This window comes from Microtus pennsylvanicus, chromosome 1 (genome assembly GCF_037038515.1).
Source record: "Microtus pennsylvanicus isolate mMicPen1 chromosome 1, mMicPen1.hap1, whole genome shotgun sequence".
In the NCBI taxonomy this organism is placed as follows: domain Eukaryota; kingdom Metazoa; phylum Chordata; class Mammalia; order Rodentia; family Cricetidae; genus Microtus; species Microtus pennsylvanicus.
This window is the reverse complement of record NC_134579.1, coordinates 135,976,133-136,001,433: the sequence shown is the minus strand read 5'-3', so window position 1 is coordinate 136,001,433 and position 25,301 is coordinate 135,976,133. Positions and strand designations below refer to the sequence as shown.

The 25,301-nt window shown below is 53.8% G+C and overlaps 2 protein-coding genes and 1 long non-coding RNA gene across 9 annotated transcripts in view; 1 reads left to right on the top strand and 2 right to left on the bottom strand.

The window, feature by feature from the left end:
• The first annotated feature begins 6,358 nt into the window (after nucleotides 1-6,358).
• On the top strand, nucleotides 6,359-19,859 carry Capn12 (calpain 12). Its single transcript, XM_075986836.1, has 20 exons — nucleotides 6,359-6,831; nucleotides 7,799-7,868; nucleotides 7,998-8,116; nucleotides 8,311-8,444; nucleotides 9,852-10,020; nucleotides 10,809-10,883; nucleotides 10,985-11,070; nucleotides 11,851-11,925; nucleotides 13,123-13,286; nucleotides 13,369-13,604; nucleotides 14,157-14,365; nucleotides 14,599-14,641; nucleotides 14,719-14,778; nucleotides 15,527-15,584; nucleotides 15,923-15,993; nucleotides 16,092-16,154; nucleotides 17,090-17,168; nucleotides 19,154-19,270; nucleotides 19,355-19,413; nucleotides 19,492-19,859. The coding sequence occupies exons 1-20, from the start codon at nucleotides 6,595-6,597 to the stop codon at nucleotides 19,516-19,518; spliced, it is 2,151 nt and encodes a 716-aa protein (XP_075842951.1). The 5' UTR covers nucleotides 6,359-6,594; the 3' UTR covers nucleotides 19,519-19,859.
• On the bottom strand, nucleotides 13,219-14,657 carry LOC142857831 (uncharacterized). 2 transcript variants are annotated; one of them, XR_012911870.1, is made up of 3 exons: nucleotides 14,545-14,657; nucleotides 13,578-13,710; nucleotides 13,219-13,406 (listed from the first exon to the last, which is right to left on the bottom strand). It is a non-coding gene; the product is annotated as an uncharacterized LOC142857831 (long non-coding RNA). The 2 variants fall into 2 exon arrangements; XR_012911871.1 differs by having other exon boundaries at nucleotides 13,578-13,675; nucleotides 14,545-14,637.
• The window catches only part of Actn4 (actinin alpha 4), a 65,796-nt gene continuing 60,350 nt past the window's right edge, over nucleotides 19,856-25,301 (bottom strand). For 2 of the 6 annotated variants that reach the window (XM_075986811.1, XM_075986820.1), the window contains exons 13-22: nucleotides 24,756-24,864; nucleotides 24,500-24,640; nucleotides 24,231-24,413; nucleotides 24,007-24,141; nucleotides 23,396-23,575; nucleotides 22,604-22,750; nucleotides 22,032-22,112; nucleotides 21,704-21,769; nucleotides 21,108-21,266; nucleotides 19,856-20,997 (exon numbers count right to left, since the gene is read on the bottom strand). In XM_075986811.1, the coding sequence (XP_075842926.1) occupies nucleotides 20,839-20,997; nucleotides 21,108-21,266; nucleotides 21,704-21,769; nucleotides 22,032-22,112; nucleotides 22,604-22,750; nucleotides 23,396-23,575; nucleotides 24,007-24,141; nucleotides 24,231-24,413; nucleotides 24,500-24,640; nucleotides 24,756-24,864 (1,360 nt within the window). In that variant the 3' untranslated portion in view covers nucleotides 19,856-20,838. The remainder of the gene's footprint in view (nucleotides 20,998-21,107; nucleotides 21,267-21,703; nucleotides 21,770-22,031; nucleotides 22,113-22,603; nucleotides 22,751-23,395; nucleotides 23,576-24,006; nucleotides 24,142-24,230; nucleotides 24,414-24,499; nucleotides 24,641-24,755; nucleotides 24,865-25,301) is intronic. The other 4 variants (XM_075986776.1, XM_075986785.1, XM_075986793.1 and 1 more) reach the window with 2 other exon arrangements.

The window sequence follows — 25,301 nt, the reverse complement described above, 5'->3', positions numbered from 1 at the left end:
CCCTGGCGCACGCCTTTAATCCCAGCACGTAGGAGGCAGAGGCAGGTGGATCTCTGTGAGTTCGAGGCCAGCTTGCATGGCTGCACATACCTATAATATGAGCACTTGGGAGGATGATTCTGGGATTCTAGGTCAGCCTTAGGTTACATTGAAAATTTGAGGCTGGTTTGCAAGTTCATAGCCAGACTGTGCTCTGTGAATCTCTGTAGGAAGAAATAGAAAAAAAAAAGATGAAAAAGGGAAGGAGGAAGAGAGGGAGGGAATGAAGGAATAAAACAGGGAGGGAGAGATGTTTTCTTACTTTCTTACATCATTTGGGAAGTCAAGGCTAGGAGGCTCACAAGCTTAAGGCCAAAGTGAGACCCTAGTTCAGAAAAAGTAAACCAAACGACTGGAGAGACGGCTCAGTGGGTAAGAGTGCGAGCATGTTCAGACCCCTGCACACCTTTAAAACAAACAACAAACAACAAAAAAACAAAAATACCCCAGTGGTCATGGCCTGGGTCCCCAGCACTCGGGGGCAAAGACAGGAGGGTCACCCAGGTGTGCAGACTTCCATGTGCACACACCCAACCCTCCACACAACCAAGAAACAAACAATGCTTTCTATGAATTAAAATGACACACTTCAGAGGTTGGGGATTTGGCCCACTAGACAACAGTGCTTTCTCTGGAAGCTCGAAGTCCTCAGTTTGAATTTCAAGCACTCACATAAAAAGCCAGACTTTTCCAGGCCTGGTAGCACTCAGAAGGCAGAGGCAGGAGGATCTCTGTGAGTTTGAGGACAGGGTTACTCAGAGAAACCCTGACTTGAAAAACCACCACCATCACCACCATTAGCAACAACACAAGAAAAAGGAAAGAACAGAACAGAACCAGACTTAGTTATGCCTGCCTGCAGCCCCAGCAATGGGGACCTGAGACAGGGGGATTATGAGGACTCCCTGGCCAGTCCAGCCTAACAGAAACAGGCTAACTTCTGATTTACTGAGAGACCTTGTCTCAAAGCAGGAAGGTGGAGGGCAACAGAGGAAGACATCCCATGTCCTGCTCTGGCCTCCGCATATGCAAGTGCATGCGTACACACTGCAGTCTCACACACAACAATACACTCATACATACAACACACACACACAGAGCACACTCATTTATGCACCACACACAGAAACTATACAGACACGCACACACCTCACACACACCTCACAATACTTCACACACACTCACACACACATGCACACACACCTCACACACTCTCACACAGATGCACACTCACACACACCTCACACACTCACACACACATGCACACACTCTCACACAGATGCACACTCACACATACCTCACATACATGCACACACACCTCACACACACACTCACACTCATACACCTCACACACACGCACACTCACACACACACTCACACACATGCACACTCACAGACTCTTACACAGATGTACACTCACTCACACACACGCACCTCACACACATGCACACTCACACACACACACACATGATATAAGGAGGCTGCTTCTGCTCCTTGACAGACTGATATATTTGCCATTCTGCCGTTGTAAAGAGTAGCCAAATAATGCAGATATTAACTGCTAATTAACCATTCTTGGAGCCTCTGCAAGCCAGGTTAACACTGACCTCAGACAGCATCTGGGTCTAGCGTCTCTCCCTGGTCCTCAAGCTGCTGCATCCAATGGAGCCTGTCTGCTTAGCTCAGATAAATGTTTGTATCAGACCCCAGGAGGTCAAGGTCAGTTGTGACGTTCTGACCAGAGATGTGGGAGAAGAGAAAAGAAGGGTCTTGGCTGAGGGACATCCTGTCCCCCACGTCCCAAGATGGGACTCTGAGAGCAACATGAAAACAGTGCTCTGTTTTCTCAGGGTCGGCCCTTGAAAAAACCCTGACTCCTTGTGCTCTGGCTTCATCCTTCCTCCCGCTGTCCCTCCGTCCCTCCCTTTGTCCGTCCCTCCCTTTGTCCTTCCCTCCCTCCCTCCCTCCCTTCTTTCTTTTTCTTTCTTTCTTTCTTTCTTTCTTTCTTTCTTCTTTCTTTCCTTCTTTCTTTTTCCTCTCTCTCTCTCTCTCTCTCTCTCTCTCTCTCTCTCTCTCTCTCTCTCTCTCTCTCTAATTTTTATTTTCAGCGAGGCTTTACTCTGTAGCCCAGGCTGGCTGGAACTCATGGTCCCTCTGCCTCACCTCCTTAACGTTGGCTGTATAGACACACCAGGCCTCCAGATCTGGTTAGAATCCTGGCTCTCAAGTGCAGAGCTGAGGTTCTAGAAGCCCTTCTCTGCCTCATGAATATGCATAGTCCCTATGAGGTGACTGAAAGTTGAAATGAGGAGCCGGGCAGCACATGCCTTTAATCCCAGCACTCGGGAGGCAGAGGCAGGTGGATCTTTGCAAGTTAGAGGCCAGCCTGGTCTACAAGAGCTAGTTTCAGGACAGGCTCCAAAGCTACAGAGAAACCCTGTCTCGAAAAACCAAAAAAAGAAAAGAAAAGAAAAGAAAAGAAAAGAAAGAAAGAAAGAAAAAGTTGAAATGAGGGCTGAAGATGTAGCCCAGCGCTCAAGGGCTTGTGGTCTAGGGTGCAAACCCTGGGTTAGCTGTCTTCACAAAGCTGGCGCTGTACACCTGTAATCCATTCAGAAGGTGGAGCCCAGAAATTCAGGAATCCTGCCTGTCTGGTGGGCTCCAGGTCAGCCTGTGCTACCTGAGACCACGTCTCAAAAGCTAATTCATTCAGGGCTGGAGTTCCCTGGGTAAGAACACTTGCTGCTTTTCCAGAGGAACAAGTTCTGGGGGTCGGACCCAGGGCTTCATGTATGCTGTGCAGGCTTCTGCTGAGCCACATCCCAGCTTAGGTGTCGACTTTTCTCCCCAGCTAGCCCTGCCTCTCACTTCCTCTTGGACACAGCTACCCCTCAGAGTCTCTTTCCCGGGAACTCAATCTATTATGTCACGGTAATGTAAGCATTTGTCATTTAACTCACCAGCCAGGGGCCAGCAGTTGTCTCAGTGCGGAACACTCATTCCCAGGGAAGCCAACTGGGAAACAGGATTTGGCGGCACACTCCCATGGTTCCAGCATTCAGTGCAGTGAGGCAGGAGGATATGGAGCCCTGTTTGGCATGGAACTCGCTCTGTAGACCAGGCTGGTCTTGAACTCACAGGGATCGTCCTGCCTCTGACACCCAAGTGCTGGAATTAAAAGTGTGTGCTACCAAGCCTAACCCACACAAGTCATTTTTTAAGAAGATTATGTGTATGGGTGTTTCGCCTGCTCGTACGTATTTGCATCAGGTGCTAAAGGAGGTCATAAGACAGCATAAGACCCCTGGATGGAGTTACAGACAGTTGTGAGCTGCCACGTGGATGCTGGGAACCAAATCTAGGGCCTCCGGAAGAGCAGCAAGTGCTTTGAACCCCTGAGCCATGCTTCCAGCACCTCACACTACCTTTTAAAAAAACTAAAAGGGCATTTATGGCCAGAGATTCCACTGTTCTGCTCTCAGAAGCAGCAGCTTTACTGAGCCGCCATGGAGGAATTCAGGAACCGGTCTCCACTGGTGTGCCCAGTGACTTATTAATTGGCAGGGCGGATGTTAAAAATGAGTTCACATTGGTTGAGTCGGTGTGCAACGCTGACTAAAATATGTTAGACTCAGGGCTGGAGAGATGGCCCTGCAGTTGAGAGCACTGACTGCTCTTTCAGAGGACCTGGGTTTAAATCCCAGCACCCACATGGCGGCTCACAACTGTTTCTGACTCTGGTTCCAACGTACCCAACACCCATGGCAAACATCAATGGTCATAAAATTAAAAAAATGAATAAATTTTAAAAAGCAAAAATATTTTAGATACTTCTGCCCTACTTTGAGTAGAGTGCAGGGATCTGGTCCATCTTGGGGGATGGTGTGCGTTGTCTTGATCCTGCCTTGAGTAGTCCCTGAAGCCACCTCTAGGGTTGTCACAATAGGGTTTTCCAAGGACACGGTCAAGTTGACCTCAAATGAACCTTGTATGAAAGGTACATTCAGAGCACAAATCTGCAACCTCATCGGCTCACAGAACAGGTTGTGTGGCTGTGCTTGTGCCTGCCTGTGTCACCCGGAGCCGCTTCATCCCAGCTCTGCTCACCATTCGGGCTTCATTTCCAAACCCGTGAGGCCAACTCCATCTGTTACCAGGAATGACCTTCTCCCGGGTGCTGGAACTACAGCTGTGCACCCCGAACCCAGTTTATTCAGTGTCGGGTTGAGACCCACGGCTTCTTCCATGCTGGGCGGGAATTTTACCAACGAAACTACATCGCAGCCTTTAAGGACAGGCTTAGTGCCCTGAATTCAGAGAAATTTGTCTTATGCACGCATCAGTTCTGTCTGGTGGGTATTGGCAGCTGCTAAGAGCAGGAGGTGGCCGATACAGCTCCACTGATGGATAATCCGTTCCAATGAACGTCCTCACTACAGCTGGATGTGCGGTGCACATCTTCAATCCCGGGGCGCGGGCATCAGGGAGACCCATCGCTTGGCTGTGCTTGTATGTTACTCTCCTTCTCCGAGGTAGTCTTAGCGCTTTATTTAGCAACACCACGGAGAGAGGCTTGCAAAGATTCCCTCAGGAGAGCCTTGGCGTGGCCAGAGACTGTAGCATTGTAATTGGCGGGTTTGAGTCTAAGGGGCGGAACCAGCCTTTAAGAGAGCCACCGGCTAGAGAATAAACCACTGGTTCCTTCCTAAACACGCTAAGCTGGGATCTAACAACGACAGGCTTGTGGGTTCAGGAGGTAGAGAAGTGGTAGAGGCTTGACTAACATGTAGGAGGCCCCACGTTCATCGCCAGCCCTGGCAAAAATAGAAATAAGAGGCAGGAAGAGAGGGAGAAAGGCAAGTTAGAGACACCCACTACTATTTGAAGAAACGAAGGCACCTCGCTTATGTGGGTCAGCCCAATGCATACAGTCCTTTGCCCCACCGTTCAGCCTAGGCTGGTCTGGAACTCGGGCTCCCCTGGTCTCTTCCTCCTGAGTGCTGGAATCACAGGTGTGAAGAGCACGTATACACTTGGCTTCAGACAAATCAGTGACTGAGGTTTGAATCAGATACCTGTCATGTGGGGGTCTGTGTGACCCTGGCAACTCCACAGGAAGAAAAATTTGTGGGGTTTTCTTTCTTCGTTGTTTTGTTGCAGGGTCCCTTGTAGTCCAGGCTAGTCTGGAATTTGCTATGTAGCTGAGGCTTGAACTTCCGATCCTTCTGCCTCACACAACCCCTGTTGTTGGCCATGGTGCTGGGAGGGAAGGGGTTGGATGGAAGGCTGCTGAAAGTATGAGGGACATCTCAGTGTCCCCAAGGTGACCAGGCTCCTGAAGCTGGGAGGGGGAGGGGCTCTACCTTGCCAGGGATCTGCCTACATCTGTTGCTCAGCCCCTGCTCAGCTGGGGAAGGGGCCCCGCAGCTTGGGCATGGGTGAGCACAGGGCAGTGTAGTCAGTCCTGCCTGGGTGACCTAGCTGACCACGGTCTACCTGCCTGAGAGCCAGCAGAGAGGCCTGGAGGAATCCTGCATCCTCAGTGAGTGATGGATGCCTGTGTGGGCTGCAGTGTCAAAAAGTGGAGTTGACAGACAAGACCAGAGATGAAAGGCAAAATCGGAGGCAGAAGCAAGCTAGGGGTGGTGCACATGCCTTTGATTCCTGGCAGGCAGATCCCTGCGGGTTCAAAGCCAGCCTGGTCTAAACCTTGTCTCAAAAAAAAAAAAAAGGGAAAACAACCGAAATACCCCCCCCCCAATAAAAAACCAAGCAAAGACACAGATGCAGAGAGAAGCAAATGAAAACCATTAAGGGGCTAGCATGTGTTGTCACTTGTCATCTCTATGTGTGTGTGTGGGGGGGGGACCTGTCACAAAACAAAAAATCCAAACAAAGATTGTCTCCCTGTGAACTGGCTCAAATGGCAGCGTACACACAAGGTCCTGGGTTTGATTCCCAGCCCAGCAGGCTACATAAGACTCGGTCTAAAACAACAAAACAGACGCCCAACACACACGAGCAGATCTATCACTCAAAGCCTGAGGCAGGAGACTTGAGAGCGGCTAGCCTCAGACGCTCAGTGAGACCGTGTATGAAAATAAAAAGTAAAAGGAGGGCTGGGGATGTGGTTCCAGGAGAGAGCACCTGCCTACCAGGCACTGCTCCCCAAAAGACAGACAGGGAAACAGGAAGGCCAGGGTGGTGCTGAGATGTGGCAACAGGAACAAGCAGGCAGAAATCCACCCCCACATTGACCTCCTTCCCGGCACTCCCGTGGTGGCGGCTGGTCCTTCTAGGTCTGCCTACCTTTCGTGGCGCTGCCGGTCATTAAGCTCTCAGCTGGCCACAACTGAAGGCTCCACGCCCCAGGGAGGAAACCACTGAAGAGGCGTCCCTGCTCCATCGCACCCCAAACCACCAATTAATATTAACAAGGCAGAATGCTCCTGGCTGCCTAAAGACCCCCAACGGGGTACAAATGGAACAGAAGCCCCGCCTCATGACTCAGGAGGTTAAAGGGCTTGGGTCCATCTGTGAGTCCAGAGTATCCGGATGGAGAGTGGCGACAGGAAGGTCACCATCCAGCTGGTGGAGGACGGGGCCGAGGCTGGAGCCAGGGGCCCGCAGCTCTTTAAGGGCCAGAACTACGAAGCCATCCGGACAGCCTGCCTGGAATCCGGAATCCTGTTTCGTGACCCTTACTTTTCTGCTGGTCCTGATGCCCTTGGCTATGACAAGCTGGGACCCGACTCAGAGAAGGCCAAAGGGGTGGAATGGAAGAGGCCCTATGTAAAGTGGGGCCGAGCTGGGGCCTGGGTCTGCGGGAGGAGGGGTGCGGCCTGGGTTCTTGATCCTAGTCGGAGGGAGGAGGATTAGGCCTGCGTTCCTGGGTCTGAGGGAGGAGGGGTGCGGCCTGGATTCTTGATCTCTGAGTCGGAGGGAGAAGGGCTGGGCCTGCGATCCTGGGTCTGAGGGAGGAGGACTGAGCCTGGACTCCTGGGTCTGAGGGAGGAGGGCTGGGGCTGGGACCTGGGTCTGAGGGAGGAGGGGTAGGCTTAGATCCCTGAGTCTGAGGGAGGAGGGGTAGGCTTAGATCCCCGAGTCTGAGGGAGGAGGGGTAGGCTTAGATCCCTGAGTCTGAAGGAGGAGGGGTAGGCTTAGATCCCTGAGTCTGAGGGAGGAGGGGTAGGCTTAGATTCCTGGGTCTGAGGGAGGAGGGGTAGGCTTAGATCCCTGAGTCTGAGGGAGGAGATCCCTGAGTCTGAGGGAGGAGGGGTAGGCTTAGATCCCTGAGTCTGAGGGAGGAGATCCCTGAGTCTGAGGGAGGAGGGGTAGGCTTAGATCCCTGAGTCTGAGGGAGGAGGGGTAGGCTTAGATCCCTGAGTCTGAGGGAGGAGGGGTAGGCTTAGATCCCTGAGTCTGAGGGAGGAGGTGTAGGCTTAGATCCCTGAGTCTGAGGGAAGAGGCTGGGCCTGGGTTCCTGGGTCTGAGGGAGGAAGGCTGGGGCCTAGGTTTCTGGGTCTGAGGAAAGAGGCTGGGCCTGGACCCTGGTTCTGAGGAAGTGGGGCTAGATGGATAACAACAGGCTCAGCCATGAGGTTGGGGGCGGGGAGAGTTCAGGAAAGCAACGCTCCTACCCACAGGCCTTCCGAGAGTTAGAGGCCCTCATTACCTAGGTGTCAGGGACCTGGGCCTCTGGCTTCTCAGTTGCTCCAGTCTTCCCTTTCCTGGTTTCACCGGAATCTTCGTCTTCCAGGAGTTTTGTGCTGAACCCCACTTCATCTGTGAAGACATGAGCAGGACAGATGTATGTCAGGGAAGCCTGGGTGAGCCCTCAGACCCAGGGTCTGGACAGCTCCACACCTCTGTCTTCTCCCCCTCCATCTTTCCCTGTCTTCTTGAATTTGCTGGTCCCTTGGTCCCTCCTCATCTAATCCAAGCCTATTCCCTCCCAGGAAACTGCTGGCTTCTTGCGGCTGCTGCCTCCCTGACACTGTACCCCAGACTCCTGTACCGTGTGGTTCCTCCTGGACAAAGTTTCCAAGATGGATATGCAGGGGTCTTCCATTTTCAGGTAGAGCTCAGTTCCTCGTTCCATGCCTCAGTTTCCCCTGTGATGGAAGATGACCTTGGTTTCACAGTTACCTTGGTTTCACAGTTCTCCCCTGGGTGCTGGGATTCTGGAATTTGGGAAGTGGTAGACAGAAAGGAAGGCTGGACTCAGGCAGCCTGGAAGCTGAGCCCACTCCTGCCCTTTCTTTCCCCTAGCTCTGGCAGTTTGGCCGCTGGGTGGATGTGGTGGTTGACGACAGGCTGCCTGTGCGTGAGGGGAAGCTGATGTTCGTGCGCTCGGAACAGAGGAATGAATTCTGGGCTCCTCTGTTGGAAAAGGCCTATGCCAAGTAAGAATGCCAATCCCTTCCAGCTCTCGCCCCAAGTCCCAGGAACAGGCCCCAAGCTTTGTGTAGGTGCAGAAGATGGAACCCGTGACCTTGTTCATGCTAAGCCACACACCCAGCTCCTCACTGGGGGATTCTAGGCAGGGGCTCTACCACTGAGCCACAGCTGAGCCCCTTACTGGGGGATCCTGGGCAGGGGCTCTACCACTGACACATACTCTCAACCTGTGAATCTTCAAATCTTAAAGGTCTCCCCTTTTGACATTTCCCACATTCTATCTATCTATCTATCTATCTATCTATCTATCTATCTATCTATCTATCTATCTATCTATCTATTTATTATGTATAGTGTTCTGCCTGCATTCCTGCAGGCCAGAAGAGGGCACCAAATCTCATTACAGATGGTTGTGAACCACCATGTGGTTGCTGGGAATTGAACTCAGGACCTTTGGAAGAGCAGGCAATGCTCTTAACCCCTGAGCCATCTCTCCAGCCCTCCCACAAACACTCTTAGAAGTCCACTGATACCCATATTTCCTAAGGATCCTAAAATCCCATGTATCTATCAGACTCTGGATTTGGTAAATCCTATTCCCTGAAGGGTCTTGAATCCTGCTCCATCTCTCGTGATCCGTTAGACATCCACAGCACACCCTCTCCATCTCAGGCCGTGGAAGCCCTGACAAGTCCCCATAGGCCTCGCCTTCACAGCCTTCCGGAGCCTCGAAGGTTCATTCATGAAAGGCTGACAATTCTAGCACAGCTGGGCCCATGGCCTCCTGTCCCACTGACTCTAGAGATCAGAGGCCTAACCCTGTTAGAGCTCCCCGCTTCATCTCTGAATATTTCAGGGGTTGAGCCAGGCTTGGTAGCCTACACCTGTAATCACAGTACTGAGTACACTGAGGCAGGAGGATTACAAGTTCAAGGTCAGACTGGACTGTGCAGCAATACCGTGACTAACAAAAAATAAGCTGAGCATGGTAGAGAACGAACACCTTTATTTCTAGCACTCTGACAGCAGAGGCAGGCGGGTCTCTGTGAGTGTGAGGTAAGCCCGGTCTACAGAGTGAGTTCATGGCCAGCCAAGGCTGCATAATGAGATCCTGTCTCAAAAACAAGAGGGGTACTGGAGGGGGTTGGAGGGATGGTTCAGTGTTGAGGGCAGTAGCTGCTCTTGCAGGTTTGATTCCCAGTCACAACTGTCTCTAACTTCAGTACCAGGGACCTAATACCTCTGGGCACTGCACACATGTGGTGCACAGCCATACATGCAGGCAAAGCATATATAAACATTAACTAATACATAAACCAATATGCATACATATATTACACACACACACATATATTATACAATCACCTTGATAGAGTCCCCCACCCACGACCCACCTCCACCTGCTCCAACAGGCTCCATGGCTCCTACGAGGTGATGCGAGGAGGTCACATGAATGAGGCTTTCGTGGACTTTACAGGAGGCGTGGGTGAGGTCCTCTACCTGAGACGAAACACTCCAGGTCTCTTTGCTGCCCTTCGCCATGCACTGGCCAAGGAGTCCCTTGTGGGTGCCACTGCCCTGGTGAGAGCCGAGCCCCCAAATGGACCTCTGCTAGACCGTCACAGTCAGGGATGTGGTGGGAGGGGAGCAGAGTGTCTTGTCTTTCCTACCTCCTGCTGTTGAACCCCAGATCCTCACTGGTAGATTCTAGACCTGGGCTCTACAGGGAAGCTACACCCCTCCACACTGGCCTTGAACTTGTGGTCTTCTTCCCTCAGCTTTCTGTGTAGCTGGGATCATAGGCCTGTGACCCAGGGCCCAGGCTTCTCTCTCTCCTTTCTGTGTCTCTTGTCACCCTCGCTGAGCACCTTGGCACAGCTCTTGGGATGGAAGCATGGAGCGGGGTTGGGAAGCCAGAGAGAGAGCTGACCTGTCCTGGGAGGCCAGAGAGAGAGAGGAGGGAAGGAGGAAGGGAGGGAGAGAGGGAGGGAGGGAGGGAAAGAGAAAGAGAGAGAGAGAGAGAGAAGTTGACTTGTCCTGGAAGGCTGGAGAGAGAGGAGGGAAGGAGGGAGGGAGGGAGGAGAGAGAGAGAGAGAGAGAGAGAGAGAGAGAGAGAGAGAGAGAGAGAGAGAGAAGTTGACCTGTCCTTGGAGGCTGGAGAGAGAGAGAGAGCCAGCTGACCTATCCTGGGAGGAGAGAGAGAGAGAGAGAGAGAGAGAGAGAGAGAGAGAGAGAGAGAAAGAGAGAGAGAGAGAGAGAGAGAGAGAGAGAGAGAGAGAGAGAGAGAGAGAGAGAGAACCTGTCCTGGGAGGCTGGAGAGACAGCTGACCTGTCCCCAACCCCAGCTTCCCAATCTTGTCCTCCTTCAGAGTGATCGGGGTGAGATCCGCACAGATGAAGGGCTGGTAAAGGGACATGCGTATTCTGTCACAGGTACACACAAGGTGAGTCACACCCATTGCTGGGCTAGTCTAACAGGGGTGTCCCCATGCTACCCTCTGTGAAGACGCCCCCACCCCACTCTCTCTGACGACATTGTCTTCAGATGTTCCTGGGCTTCACCAAGGTGCGGCTGCTGCGGCTGAGGAACCCCTGGGGCCGTGTGGAGTGGTCCGGGCCCTGGAGTGACAGGTGGGATGTGTTTGGGGGGGGTGGGAGGGGTAGGTGGGATGGGCTGGGGGTGGGGTGACAGGTGGGATGGGATGAGGGGGTGGGGGTAACAGGTGGGATGGGCTGGGGGGGTGGGGTAACAGGTGGGATGGGATGAGGGTGGGGTGACAGGTGGGATGGGCTGGGGGTGGGGTGACAGGTGGGATGGGATGAGGGGGTGGGGGTAACAGGTGGGATGGGCTGGGGGGGTGGGGTAACAGGTGGGATGGGCTGGGGGGGTGGGGTGACAGGTGGGATGGGCTGGGGGTGGGGTGACAGGTGGGATGGGATGAGGGGGGTGGGGGTGACAGGTGGGATGGGATGAGGGGGGTGGGGGTGACAGGTGGGATGGGATGAGGGGGGTGGGGGTGACAGGTGGGATGGGATGAGGGGGGTGGGGGTGACAGGTGGGATGGGATGAGGGGGGTGGGGATGACAGGTGGGATGGGATGAGGGGGGTGGGGGTGACAGGTGGGATGGGATGAGGGTGGGGTGACAGGTGGGATGGGCTGGGGGTGGGGTGACAGGTGGGATGGGATGAGGGGGGTGGGGGTGACAGGTGGGATGGGATGAGGGTGGGGTGACAGGTGGGATGGGATGAGGGTGGGGTGACAGGTGGGATGGGCTGGGGGTGGGGTGACAGGTGGGATGGGATGAGGGGGGTGGGGGTGACAGGTGGGATGGGCTGGGGGTGGGGTGACAGGTGGGATGGGATGAGGGGGCTCAGTCCCCCTTGCCTACATCTCACATTGGTCTCTTTAGCTGTCCTCGCTGGGACATGCTTCCCTCTGAGTGGCGAGATGCCCTGCTTGTGAAAAAGGAGGACGGTGAGTTCTGGTGAGTTCTCAGGGACCCACTCTACCTGTGGGAGGGACACTGGGACAGAAAGGACACACAGAAATGCATGGGTTGGACAAGTCAGGGCAGAAGCAGTAGGAACAGGACTGTTAAGGGCATTGCTTTCAAAGAGAGACTATTGAGATTAGGTTGGCCTAGAATTCACTACATAGACCAGCATAGCCTCAGACTCAGGCCAGTTTTTCTACCTCAGTCTCCCCACTGCAGGACTTGCATGCATGAGCCCACCGTGATTAGCCCATGGAAGGAGTCTAAAGGAATTTGGAAACACTGATTTTGGGGGATTGAAAGGGACAGAATCATATTTGGGGCGGCTGAGGAGGGCTTAGTGACATTTGGGGCTTTTGATATATACATTGTATTTACTGCATCTGTGCAGAAATGCACGATGCTGAGAGACCACCTTTCATTCGGTTGTCAGACTGTAACTGTTTTCTCGTTTGTTTGTTTAACGCTTTACTCTTTGGGGGCCCAGCACCCAGTCCCAAATAAACACCGAGACTAACTCTTACTTATAAATACCCAACCTTAGCATGGCTTGTTTCTAACCAGCTTTTCTTAAATTATCCCATTTGCTTTTGCCTCTGGGCTTTTACCTTTCTCTATTCTATGTCTTTCTTTGCATCTTTCTTCGTTGCTGGTTGTGTAGCTACCCCCGGCGTCCTCCTCTCCTTTTCTCCCCTAAAAGAGACCTTTCTTCTGCTCAGCCCCCACTAAAGAACCCTCGCTACACACGTAGTTCCTCCCTACACTTCCTGTCAGCTAGTTGCTGACTCAGCCTCCTGACTCCAAGTTTATTTACTCAAATAAATGTCACATGTCTTTGCACCGTTAACAAAAGCAGAGAAGCGCAATACACCTATACACGGTTAAAGTAATAGCGTAGCTGGTGAGCTGCGACGATAGCTTTACCTGCTCCGTCATCTTCCCAGCCTACCTGAAGATTTTCTAAAGTTAATTTGAAGATAGCTGAGAGTTTAAATATCCCCAGTAGTGGGGCATTTGTCAGGACTCGGATGACTTGGCAAGGCCTCAGACCTTCAGGGTTTCTGGAGAGTGGAGCTTATATTGGCAGTATTTAAGGAACTGGGAGCTTTGTGGCGGGAGACCACTTCTGGGGTCCCTCAAGTTGGACTCCGGGGTGACTGGGCATCTCCCATGGTCGGTGCTGTCCAGGATGGAGCTTCAGGACTTCCTCACGCACTTCAACACGGTCCAGATCTGTTCACTGAGCCCTGAGGTGCTGGGCCCCAGCCCTGCTGGCGGAGGCTGGCATATCCACATCTTCCAGGGCCGCTGGGTGAGAGGTTTCAACTCCGGCGGGAGCCAGCCCAGTGCTGGTGAGGCCTGCGGGTCCCTGAGAAGGAAGCTGGGGCGGGGGTTGTGGCAGGCTGGGAACTCCACCTCCTTCTCTTCTGTCAGAAACCTTCTGGACCAATCCCCAGTTCCGGCTGACGCTGCTGGAGCCAGATGAAGAAGAGGATGAAGATGATGAAGAGGGACCCTGGGGGGGTTGGGGAGCAGCAGGGGCGCGGGGCCCAGCGAGGGGAGGCCGCATGCCCAAGTGTACGGTCCTCCTGTCGCTCATCCAGCGCAACCGCCGGTGTCTGAGGGCCAGGGGCCTCACTTACCTCACTGTGGGCTTCCACGTGTTCCAGGTGAGGCCAAGGTCAAGTTGAGGTCTGGTGGGGCAGAGGGTCACACGAGCGTTGTAACGGGAAGGAGGGAACTGGGGGTTAGGGAGGAGAGCTGTTGTTGAGAGAACTGGAGAGACGGATTCAGGGACAAGGACAGAAAAAGGTTCGGAGTCAGAGGGCAGGAGGTGACTAAGGGGACTGGGAAGGGACGAGGAGGATATAGGTGGAAAGGAAAGGGCTGGAGAAGCGGTCAGAGGGGACCTAGATCTGAGATTAGGATGGGGGGATTTTAAGGATCGAGAAAAAAGGACGGTGTGAGGGGTGGGGGTGGGGGACTCAGGGAGGGGAATCTGCACATTGCGCCCCCCCACTTCCCCGACTTTTCCTCTCTGCAGATTCCAGAGGAGGTGGGTTTCAGATGCGACCCCAGACCCACCCTAGGGCTTGGTCGACCAGCGCTGAAAAACCAGGGACACGGGAGGGCCTGGCTAGACAGTCTGGGTGTGTGTGTGGAGGACCAGGGGGTTGGGTGGGGAGTTTGGGGTGGTGGTGGTCATGGCGCCCCGCCCGCAGCTGCTGGGCCTCTGGGACTCCCCGCGCAGCCGCGCGCTCTTGCCGGGATTGCTGCGAGCTGACCGCTCGGTGTTCTGCGCCCGCCGCGACGTAAGCCGCCGCTGCCGCCTGCCGCCGGGCCACTACCTGGTGGTACCCAGCGCCTCACGCGTGGGCGACGAAGCCGACTTCACACTGCGCATCTTTTCGGAACGTAGCCACACCGCAGTGTGAGCCCGACCCCGACCCCGGCCCAGGGACCTCAATCTAGAATCATCCATTTAGCCCCTGGTACCAAATCCCGCTCAGGGACCATAAAGCCCCGCCCTCATCCCAGCCACGCCCTCCCTGGAATCTCTGCCACCCATCCTCACCCCGATTAAACCCACTGCCCTTTGACTCCACTCACTTCCTCTGCTGAGATTCCCCGCCTGAAATCATCCCCCCACTCCGTAATTTGCAGGGAGATCGATGACGTGATCAGCGCCGACCTGGACGCCCTCCAGGTGCGGTACTGTTGTGGGCGGGGACTGGACGCAGCGGGTGGGACTTTGGGAGGGGACTGAACTCCTCCACCCAACAGGTCCCCTACAAACCATTGGAGCTGGAGCTGGCTCAGCTGTTTTTGGAGCTGGCTGGAGAGGTGAGGAGGGGTCGGGGACTGGGGTGTCTGGCCAAATGATGCAAAGCTCCCTCTCTCCCTATGTGTCAAAAAAACAAAAACAAGCCGGGCTGTGGTGGCGCACGCCTTTAATCCCAGCACTTGGGAGGCAGAGGCAGGCGGATCTCTGTGAGTTCGAGGCCAGCCTGGTCTACAAGAGCTAGTTCTAGGACAGGCTCCAAAGCCACAGAGAAACCCTGTCTCGAAAAACCAAAAAAAAAAAAAAAAAAAAAACAAAACAAACAAAAAAAATCAAAAAACCAAGAAATGAACAAAACTGCAGAGCAGGGTGCCCTGGAACAACTCTGCATCTTGCAGGCCAGGTTGGCCTCCTTCAGGTAACCCAGTGCCAGGGTTACAGACTCGGGCCACCATGCTGGGGCTTTGGGTGTCCCCCTCTACTTCCATGATGCTTTCCTGTTTGTGTTCCTCTGGGCGTGCTGAACGATCTCCCTTGCCACCGGGCTTTTCTCCATCTGCCCCTGCTTTCTCAGAGTCTTCCCTAAGTGTCCTCCTCCGTCATCTGTCCACTGTGGGCTCCCACAGCCAGTGTATGGAGCCCTAACCATCGCTGTCGTGACCACCCAGGGGATAGACCTGCCTCCTCTAGCTGAACCCTACGAAGGTAGCCACCGCTACCTCCGCACTACGGAGCACAAGGCCTGGCCCAGAGCCTTCGTTAGTTAGATGATTGGACCAGTGGCCTCACAAGTAGCTCTTTCTTGACTAGGAGGAGGAACTCGATGCACTTCAGCTGCAGACCTTAATAAGCATCGCTCTGGAGCCTGGTGAGTTTGGCCAGGGGAGGGGGTCTCTGCAACTGGAGCGGCTCACCCAGAGCCTTTATGCATGATGCAAGGGGAACCAGGGCTCAGCTTGAGCTTCCTCTTTCTATGGTCTCATGGTCACATGAGGGCCACAATCACACACACACACACACACACACACACACACACACCCGTCTTCCCCTAAGAAGCACCATGTACAAAGACTTGGGACCCCAGCTTTATTGGCTTTGTCAGGCGTAACTGCACCTGTTCCTATAAATGCCCACTGCGGGAGTTAGTCCACATAGCTCTTGCGATGTTGGTCCATATGCAAAAGGTGTCGGATTTCTTTTTTGTAGCTAGGGCCAATGCCAGGACTTCTGGAGAGATTGGGCTCAGGACCTGCGAGCAGCTTGTGCAGTGTTTTGGGGTATGTGAGACAGTGTATGGGGAGGAGGGACAGAGATGCTGGGGTTCCCCCTTGCCTCTCATGGGACATTAATTGTAACCAGATGTCCTCATCTGCAGCATGGGCGAAGGTTGGCCCTACACCACTTCCAGGAACTCTGGGGCCATCTCCTGGTATGGCAGGTAAGGTGAGCATAGGGACCAGCTACCTCTTAGAGCAGTGGTTCCCAAATTTCTAATGCTGGGACCCTTTAATGCAGGTCCTCTTGTTGTGGTGACCCCAACCATGTTGCTATTTCATAACTGTAATGTTGCTACTGTTATGAACTGTAAATATCTGCTATGTAGGATGTCTGATGTGCCTGTAGAAAAGGGCTGACACCCAAAGGGGTCCCGACACACCAGCTGAGAACCTCTCTGCTCTAGACACTAATGTCCTGTGGGCCACCAATGGAGCACTGGACCTCCCATGCCAACTTGGGAGTGAAAAAGATATGATGCGGGGCTGGAGAGATGGCTCATTGGTTAAGAGCACTGGCTATTCTTCCAGAGGTTCTGAGTTCAATTCCCAGCAACCACATGGTGGCTCCCAGCCACCTATGAGATCTGGTGCCCTCTTCTGGTGTGCGGGCACCCATGGAGGCAGACTGTTGTATAAGTAAATAGTGAAAAAAGAGAAAGATATAATGCTCTTGTCACCCCACTGTGGCCCTCCGAGAGCAGGAACTAGACTGGTCCAGAGCTGCTGCTGGTTCCTGTTGGAATCCTGGAATCCGTTCCTAACTCAGCTCCTTCTCTGCCCTGTGACAATAGACCTGTCACCTCCAAGGAGCCTTTGCTTAGCTACCAATGGGTACTCCTTCAAGCGAGGGGGAAGGAGTAGCTGCAGGACCCTGGAACCATAACCCCAGCTATTAAGCCCTCCCCTAAGCCTTTGTGGGTAGAAAGATTTGAACTTGTTCCCAAAGGCCTGCCGGGAGCTTGTTGTCTTGTGAGATACACATGTGCACAGTGGCGGGGGCCTCAGAGGCCCTCTCTTGACTATTTCACAGTGCAGTATCAGTGCTCAGGGATCTGAGTGGAATTCCCTCCCGTCTATCTGCCTCTTCACCCTCCAGGCCACATTTGACAAGTTCGATGAAGATGCCTCTGGGACAATGAACTCCTATGAGCTAAGGCTGGCCCTGAATGCTGCAGGTACGGATGGGGACCTTCCCGAATGCTTGTAAGGACAGCACCTACTCCTCCTTTCAGAACACCCCTCAGCCTGTGGCCATCCCAGACTGGGGCTGTTCCCAAGGCCCAGCACTAACTTCCTTCTGTGGTAGCTCTGGGCACATAACTGAGTGTTTGCTTCTGTGACATGGCTCATGTGTACAGTGGAATGCAAGGGCAGTCATTCTCCAAAGTCACAGAATATCCCAAAGCACCTTCCGAGGCTACTGCATTACAGCAGAGGAAGTCCCACCCAGGACCCTAAGCCATGGGGAGATGTGTGTTAGGGGACTTCAGTGGGATTGCTGAAAGCTTCTGGAAGATGGCTGGGTCCATGCTTCTGTGACCACCAAGTACAAGGAGCCAGGGAGATTTGGGGGTGGAACAATTGCCCAGTGGAAGAGATAAACTCCAAGTACGAGATCTGGAGAAAGTGGTCAAGAGCCCAGGAACATTTAAGACATTATCCGGAAGCATCAGAGTAGAAAGCTGGGGGTCAGGGTGTTGAACCCCAAAGAAGCAGGACACAGGATAGACTGGGAGGATGGGAGTTCACTGGATCACCTATCCATCCATCTGCCCCCTTCTCTGTGTCCTGTGCTACTCACCCCAAGTGAGTGGCACAAACAAAGGTTGTTCTACACAGAAGGAAACTGATAATGTCTTTTTAGGAATATTCAGCAATTCTAACAGGTTGGCCGAGGGCTCTCAGTTCCTTCTACCCCAACTAGCCAGGTTTTCCTTCAGCCCAGCCTGGACCAGCATATGCTAATATGAACGGCGGGCACATGAACATCAAAGGAGTGACCTGCCTCAAGCAACCTAGCTCTAGGCATGATGTTTGTGTGGGGGGTGGGACCTGGAGTTGTTGAGTGAGCACACAAAGATACAGTGCAAACTTGTGCAGTTATCATTGGGCCTATAAGGGGCACATAGAAGCTGGGAGGAACAAGTCCTCAGGCCTTGGGGCTTCTTGAAACCTCACTGTGATTCTACAGCAGAGGTGACAAGGCCCATGACTATAGTTTAGGCGTGGCTTCAGAAGAGAACTACACAGCAGGGTTCTCCAGTGTTTCAGGCAGGGAGACAGCCAACCTCTGAAGAAACAACAACAAGGCTAGCCGCAACTGTTGGTACCTTGAGAGGCAGAGGCAAGATGGCAAGTTGTAGGTCAAGTAACTTAATGTCTCATAAAATACACAAAGGGCTGTGGGGTGGATGCAGTTCAGCAGGAGAGCCCCTGCCTAGAATCCCCCAGTGAGGTGTTGTGAGGGGTTGAGGTGTGGCTCAGTGGTAGAGCCCCTGCCTAGAATCCCCCAGTGAGGGGCTGGGGTGTGGCTCAGTGGTAGAGCACCTGCCTAGAATCCCCCAGTGAAGGGCTGGGGGCACAGTGCAGTGGATAGCACTTGCTTAACATGTGCAAAGGCCCAGGTTCTCTCTCTAACATTCCAAAACAGCAACATAAAGCCCAGACTGCATTTGCAGAGTGCTCACCTGGCACCTAGGTTAAACCCAGGCTTTAAATCTCACACTTGGAAGGTAGAGGTAGGAGAACCAGTTGATGACCATACTTGGCTACTTAAAAGGAGTTGGAGGCCAGCCTCGCTTAAACATAACACAAAACGGAACACAGGGCCAGGGATATGGCTTAGGTAAAATACTTACATATTAAAGTATAAGGGTCAGAGTTCAGATCTCCAGTGCCCATGTGAAGGTCAGGGGACACTGTGGCCCACCTAAATGCCCAGCATTTGGGAGGAGACAAGTGACCCCCCCAGAGGAAACTTGCTAGCTAAAAGAAACTGGTTTGAATTCAGGATTTCAGTGGACTTTGCGTCACACAGGAGTATGACTGAGGGAGACACTAAGTCAGTCTTTAGTTTGCACAGGCACACACACCACATACACCTACCCCCCCCCCCAATTCAAACAAAAAACAGCACACAACCAACACAGCCTCCTTCTAGGCTTCCACCTGAACAACCAGCTGACACAGTCCCTTACTAGCCGCTACCGGGACAGCAGGCTCAGAGTGGATTTCGAACGCTTTGTGTCCTGTGCAGCCCGGCTCACCTGCATCTTCCGTGAGTGCTGCTCCTGGCTGGGTGGGTATGCTGGGGTGTACGTCAGGACTAGTGCTGGGTACTCACCCTGTCTCTCAAACACAGGTCACTGCAGCCAACACCTGGATGGTGGTGAGGGGGTTGTCTGCCTGACCCACAAACAGGTGAGCTAGCAAGAGAGACAGGGTGGTTCCAGCACCATCTTGAGGCCTCCGTTCCAAGGTTCTCTCTTTTCTCTTCAGTGGTCAGAGGTGGCTACCTTCTCCTAGGCCAGAAGCTGAGGGAGGCCACCCTCCTCCAGGTCTGAGCAGCCCTGTTTGGCACCAGTGGTGGAAGCTGAACCTGGACACGCACCCTCCTGGGGCTAGTCCCAACCCACCCCTGCACAGGTGGTGGCACTGGTGTCTTTCTTCTGGTGATGTCTTCTCAAGTACTGGGATTATGGGCCTGAGCTTCCAAACAGAACCACCTTCTTTCCTTTTGAAGCCTGTGCATATGCCAGTCCCTGTTTAGAAAGGCCCACATCCACACATGGGTACACGTGGTTGGCCCTGCAAGCTCCCCAGGGTGTGACAGCAACGCAGAGAAAAGATGGCACTAGACTCCTTCTTAAAAATATTACATGTTTTATTCTCCCATCCCCAGAGGGCGGTTTATCCAGAAACCAAGAAAATAAAAATCAATCAGAATAAACTCAAAGGGGTGAAACCCATCCACTACCAGGCAGGCAGGCCAGCAGCCCACCTCCACCTCAGGAGGTCCCCACAGACCCCTGCCCACCACAAACAAGGGGAAAATCAGGAGGGGGCTGGGGAGGGCATTGAATCAACTATGTCTTCATTACGAGAGTGAGAGAGGTGGCAGAGATATGCGGCTAGATGGATATATATTTATATAATAAATCCGTAAGTTAATAAAGTAAATAGTAATTCTCTGGAAGTTTTTAATTTTTATAGTTTTTTTTAATAGGTTTTTAGGTTTTTTTTTTTCTTTTTTTTTTAAGATTTTTTTGTTTGTTCCATTCTTTGTGTTTTTGTTGGTTTTGGTCCTTAAAAATCTGAGACCCAGAGCCCAGATGGCCTGGGGCTGACTGCCCCACCGGCACTCCTGGAGCAGAGAGTTGATGGCAGGTCCTCTGCTCCTGGTAATCACAAAGGGGCAAGGGAGGGGGGAGAAAGGAGCCACTGACATCTGGTCCAGGGGAGCGGGGTGCCCTCTGCTGGACTTTGCAGGGCAGGTGGTTCCTGGACAAGGCACATGGGGCTTTGGCCTGGATGTGAGGGGAGGCCTTGAAGGGGCCTCAGGGGCAGAGGAGGGGACCTGGGTTGGAAAGGTGTCTCTGGGACACAGAAGGTGCCCAAGGGTCCGGTGTCCCCTCCACATAGGTTAAAACCCGACAACTCATCATACATATATTTAGCAGACCAGAAGTGCTGATCTCTAGGCCTCCTTCCCCTGCCTAGCCCCTCCCTGCCTGACCTCTAGAAGGACCACAAAGAGCTCTTTGCATAGATACAGAGTCAGGATTGGGCAGGGCTCCTCAGCCCCTCCGGGAGGCCGAGGGAGTCCAGTCAGGGTAGCTGAGGGCCTTACAGGTCACTTTCCCCGTAGAGGGCCGTGGAGAAGGACTTGTAGTCGAGGGCGCCAGGAGCGGCATCAGGCCCCTGGTAGGGCGCCATGCGGGCGATGCAGTACTCTGCCTGGTCGGGGGGCAGCTCTCTCCGCAGCTCCTCAGCGGTGATGAAGTTCTGGAGGCACAGGACAGGACTCTGAAGCACCCACTTCACCCAGGAGCTAGTGCCCAGTGTAGGCTGAGGTTCTGATCACTCGCCCCAGTGCTTCTGTAGGCTCTGCTTACCTTGTCTCCTGCCAGGACCTTGAAGGAGGCGATGACCTGATCGGCTGTGTCTGTGTCTGTGGTCTCTCTGGACATAAAGTCAATGAAGGCTTGGAAGGTCACGAGGCCACTGTGGTTGGGGTCGACCACACTCATGATACGGTTGAACTCAGCATCACCCTGTGCAGAGGGCGTAGGGAGGGTACACATGACCTAGTGAGGCTGCTTACAAACCCAGTTTTGGAAGAATTCAATAGAAAGGCTACAGGCTGTACCAGGCCTTGGAAGTTTGCCCCTTGGTCTCCTCCCCCCATGTTTCGGGAAGCAGGGGTTTGGGTCCACTGTCCCAGCTCTGAAGGGTGGGGAAAGAGAACGAGAAACAGAAGAGAAGGGGAGAGAGTTGGAAGACTGTTCCCTGGATATTTGTAGGAAGAGCAGGGTTGGGGGGGGTCACTGGAAGGACCCCAGCCCCTCAAGTGCAGCAGAGCAGAGGAGGAGGCAGGCAAGGCCGTGTTGCACTAGAGGGTGGAGGAGTGTCCCCAGGAAGATATGGAAGCTCAGGAGGCAGTGAAGGGGCTGGGGGAGGAGCAGAGGCAGGGGAGGCAGAGGCTGCATACCAGGCTGTATCCTGTGGAGATAAGCAGAGCCCTGAAGTCATCTGAGTCCATGCTGCCTGTCTGCTTCTGCTCCGAGGACGCAGGCATAGCAGAGGCCAGGCCCAGAGTAGGCCCCATGTGCACAGCGGACAGACAGCACAGTGGAGACAGTGGAGGGAGCAGGGAGGCAGGAGGCCCGGAGAGACCAGGTAAGGGGGAAAGTGACCAGAGAGACATGAGAGCCAGGGAGACAGCACATAATGGCAGGGGGAATGGTGAGAGGGAGGGGAGAGAAGAGAGAGAAGAGCAGTTAATGCCACAGTCTGCTGGGGCCCCAGGGTGTGCATACCTGCCGGTCATTCTCCACGTCGTAGCCCAGGCTGATGAGGCAGGCCTTGAATTCCTCAGGCCCCAGTGCCCCGCCATGGTCCTGCCGGGGGGCCATCGAAGGCAGGCGTACAGGGACAGTGCAGAGACCAGGCCACAGAAGTGGGAGAGGGGCCGGGCCACATGCAGTGGGCAGGGGAGGAGGACACATGGGGAAGGGAAACACACAGTTAGAGGTGATGTAGACAAGGTGGTGGCCAGGGATGGCGAGGCAGTTAGAGGGTCCCATAGCCTCAGTGGGGCTAGAGTGGGTATCATGGAGGACCAAGTCCAGGACCTTTTCCTGCCTTCAGGAGAGAGGGATAGATGGCTGTACACTGGTACTGGGTCAAAAGGTCATCAGGATCTGAATTTTAAAAACACTGCATGGGGGACCAGAGTCCTATCTGCCTGGAGGGCAAAGTTCCTGCCCACCCTGTGGACAGTGGTCGATGGAATGGATGGATGGATGCAGAGATGAAGAGGGTAGGACAGGACAAAACAACGGGGAAAAAGGCCACACTGTGCCAGCACGGGGGTGAGGGGACAGCCTACCTTGTCGAAGTGGTTGAAGGATGCCCGGAACTCTTGCATCTGCTCCTGGCTGATGCCCTTGGCGTCTCGGGTAAGGATCTGGTTCTCCACCTCGTTGATGGTGCGGGCAATGGTGGTGAGCAGCTGCTCCCAGCCCACGCGGATATGCTGAGGGAGGAACACGTTAGGGCTGGGGGAGAAGAGCCTCTATACCATAGCTATGGGCAAGGGTCCTGGTATCTCCTGGCTGCCCCTGCCAATCATGGGCCTCACCTACCTATGTATGTGGCAGAGGCACAAATGCCAAGATGCTTGCATCATACACAACTCTTTAGAGCTATGTTGGCCACTGCTCAATAATGGTCCCTCCGAGGGGGTGGAATCTCATGGCGACTTGTGGCACCATGTGTTGGCACACTGGAATGTGGAACTAGACTCTCAGGTTCCTAGCACAACAATGCTCCTCATACTAGGGGACTGCCTAACAAGGGCCAGGGCTTTTTGCTCAAGTAAGGTACAGGTAGGTGGGAATATTACCCCTCCAGACAAAAGGCAGTCTGACTCAGGTAATTCTAGATATTCTCTCTCTCTCTCTCTCTCTCTCTCTCTCTCTCTCTCTCTCTCTCTCTCTCTCTCTCTCTCTCTCTCTCACGTCTGGTGTTCTGAGTCAGGGTCTCCTTCCACATGTGCTCCAGGCTGGCTAGAATTACTCCCACTCCTCCTGCTTCTGCCCTGAAGACAAGGATTTGGGTTTGTCCAGCTTTTCAGTAACCTTTCCACAGTTCTTAAAAGGTGTAGGGTGTGTGGGCGCACCTCCATGGTGTAGTTGGTGTGCTTGTTGTCGAAGATGAGGGCCTCCTGGATGAGCTGGTGCTGCTGCTCCAGCAGGTCCAGGTTGGGCTTGTAGTCCACAATGCTGCGCTCGTATTGCTTCAGGTGATTAAGCTGGTCTTCCAGAGTTCCGTTCATCTCGATGGAGATGCGCCCGATCTCCTGCAGGGAGGAGATCCAGGTGACACCAGCCCTGGCTGCTGCCCCATCTGGAAGGCCTGCATCACATAGCTAATCTGTGAGGCCCTGCACTATGACAGGCGGACAGCCTTCACCTTTTGAGTGCACACTTCACCCTACATAAAGCTCCTCAGGACTTGGCTGGCTCCCCATCACTGTATTCTGAAACTAGTACCAGCCCTGGAGCCACCAACACACAGAGTGGTGAGCAAAAGCACCTAAGTGCAAGGCAGGCCAGCTCCAGCCAATCTTTAGCTAGGCTTTCTTTTTCATCTTCTGACCAGTAAGAGCTGAAATCAGTTCTGCGAGAGTCATGAAATCTGCAGTCTGGGACACAGGGACCACACCCAGCTCTCTCAGTTGACAGGTAGCCTGCCTGGGCTCACTGTCTGGGGGTGGGTGGGTGGCCTCACCTCCATCTTGGTCTGGATCCAGGGCCCCACCACATTGGCCTGGCTGGCAAACTGTCGGCGCAGGTGCTCATTGGACTGCTGCTTGCTCTGCTCCTCCAGGAGAGCATGGTCCCGCTTTGGCACCAGCTGCTGCACCTGTGGGGGAGATGCAATAGCTGAGGTCAGGTGGTAGCTTCCCCACCTGACCAGTCCAGCCCTTGCATGCCCAGAGGGCCCTGACCCACCTTCTCCCACTTGGAGTTGATGATCTGGGGGGTGACGGTGGTGTAGGGGTTACTGCCCGACAGTTTGATGTGGTTGCTCTCAGCGATCCTTTGGGCCTCCTTGTGGATGGCCAGTATGGCCTCACGCTCCCTGTCTGCATCTGGCAAGGTGGACTTGAACTGGTCATGAGCTGAGATCAGGCCCTAGAAGACAGATGGGAGTAAGGAGTGCAGCCTGCCCTCCGGAAGCTTTGGGGTAGGGGTGTCCCCTAGAGGGCGGGGTAGGGCACCTCAATCTCCTCAATGGTGTGGACGATGAACATGTCCTGTAGGTCCTCCATGGCACTCTCCATCCAGTTGTTGAAGGGTGCAGCCCGCTTGGCATACTCCAGGTGCAGCTGATCGATGGTCTCGAGCTGCTTCTCTGTTTTCTACAGAGTGTAAAGAGGGAAGGGAAGGCAGATCAGCCAGACCTGGGGGCCTAGAAGTCTATAGATACCCAACACCCCAAAGGGCATCAGGCTCTGGTGACACAGCCCTCCTCACCTCCAAGGCTTCCCTGCGACTGTGGGTCAGGGAGCCCAGGGCATCCCACTGGTCGCAGATCTTCTGGCACCGTGTATTGACATTGTGGGAGTCGTAGTAGTCCAGCTCACTGTGAAGCACACAGAGTGCGATGAGCCTAGCAGGTGGGCAGGGCTGCACACACACTACCCCTTCTATCAGGTGACAGCAGTGAAGAACACCCCGTTCTGGACTAGACAGGTTTCTCTGTGCTTTGGAGCCTGTCCAAAAACTCGCTCTGTAGACCAGGCCTGCTTCTGCCTCCTGAGTGCTGGGATTAAAGGCTTACACCACCACCGCTTGGCTCCTTCCCCTACATTCTGAGTACTGGCATTAAAAGTGTGTACCACCACACCCAGTTCAACCTTGTATAAGTCAGAGGACAACCTTCTAGATTTATTGCCTCCCTCCCACCTTGGGGTTTCTGCTGCTGGGCTGCATACTTCCGGCTAGCTGGCCTGAGAGCTTCTGGAAAGTCCAGGAGGGTTACACAGCATCCAGCTTTTAGTAGATTGAGGCTATGAGGCT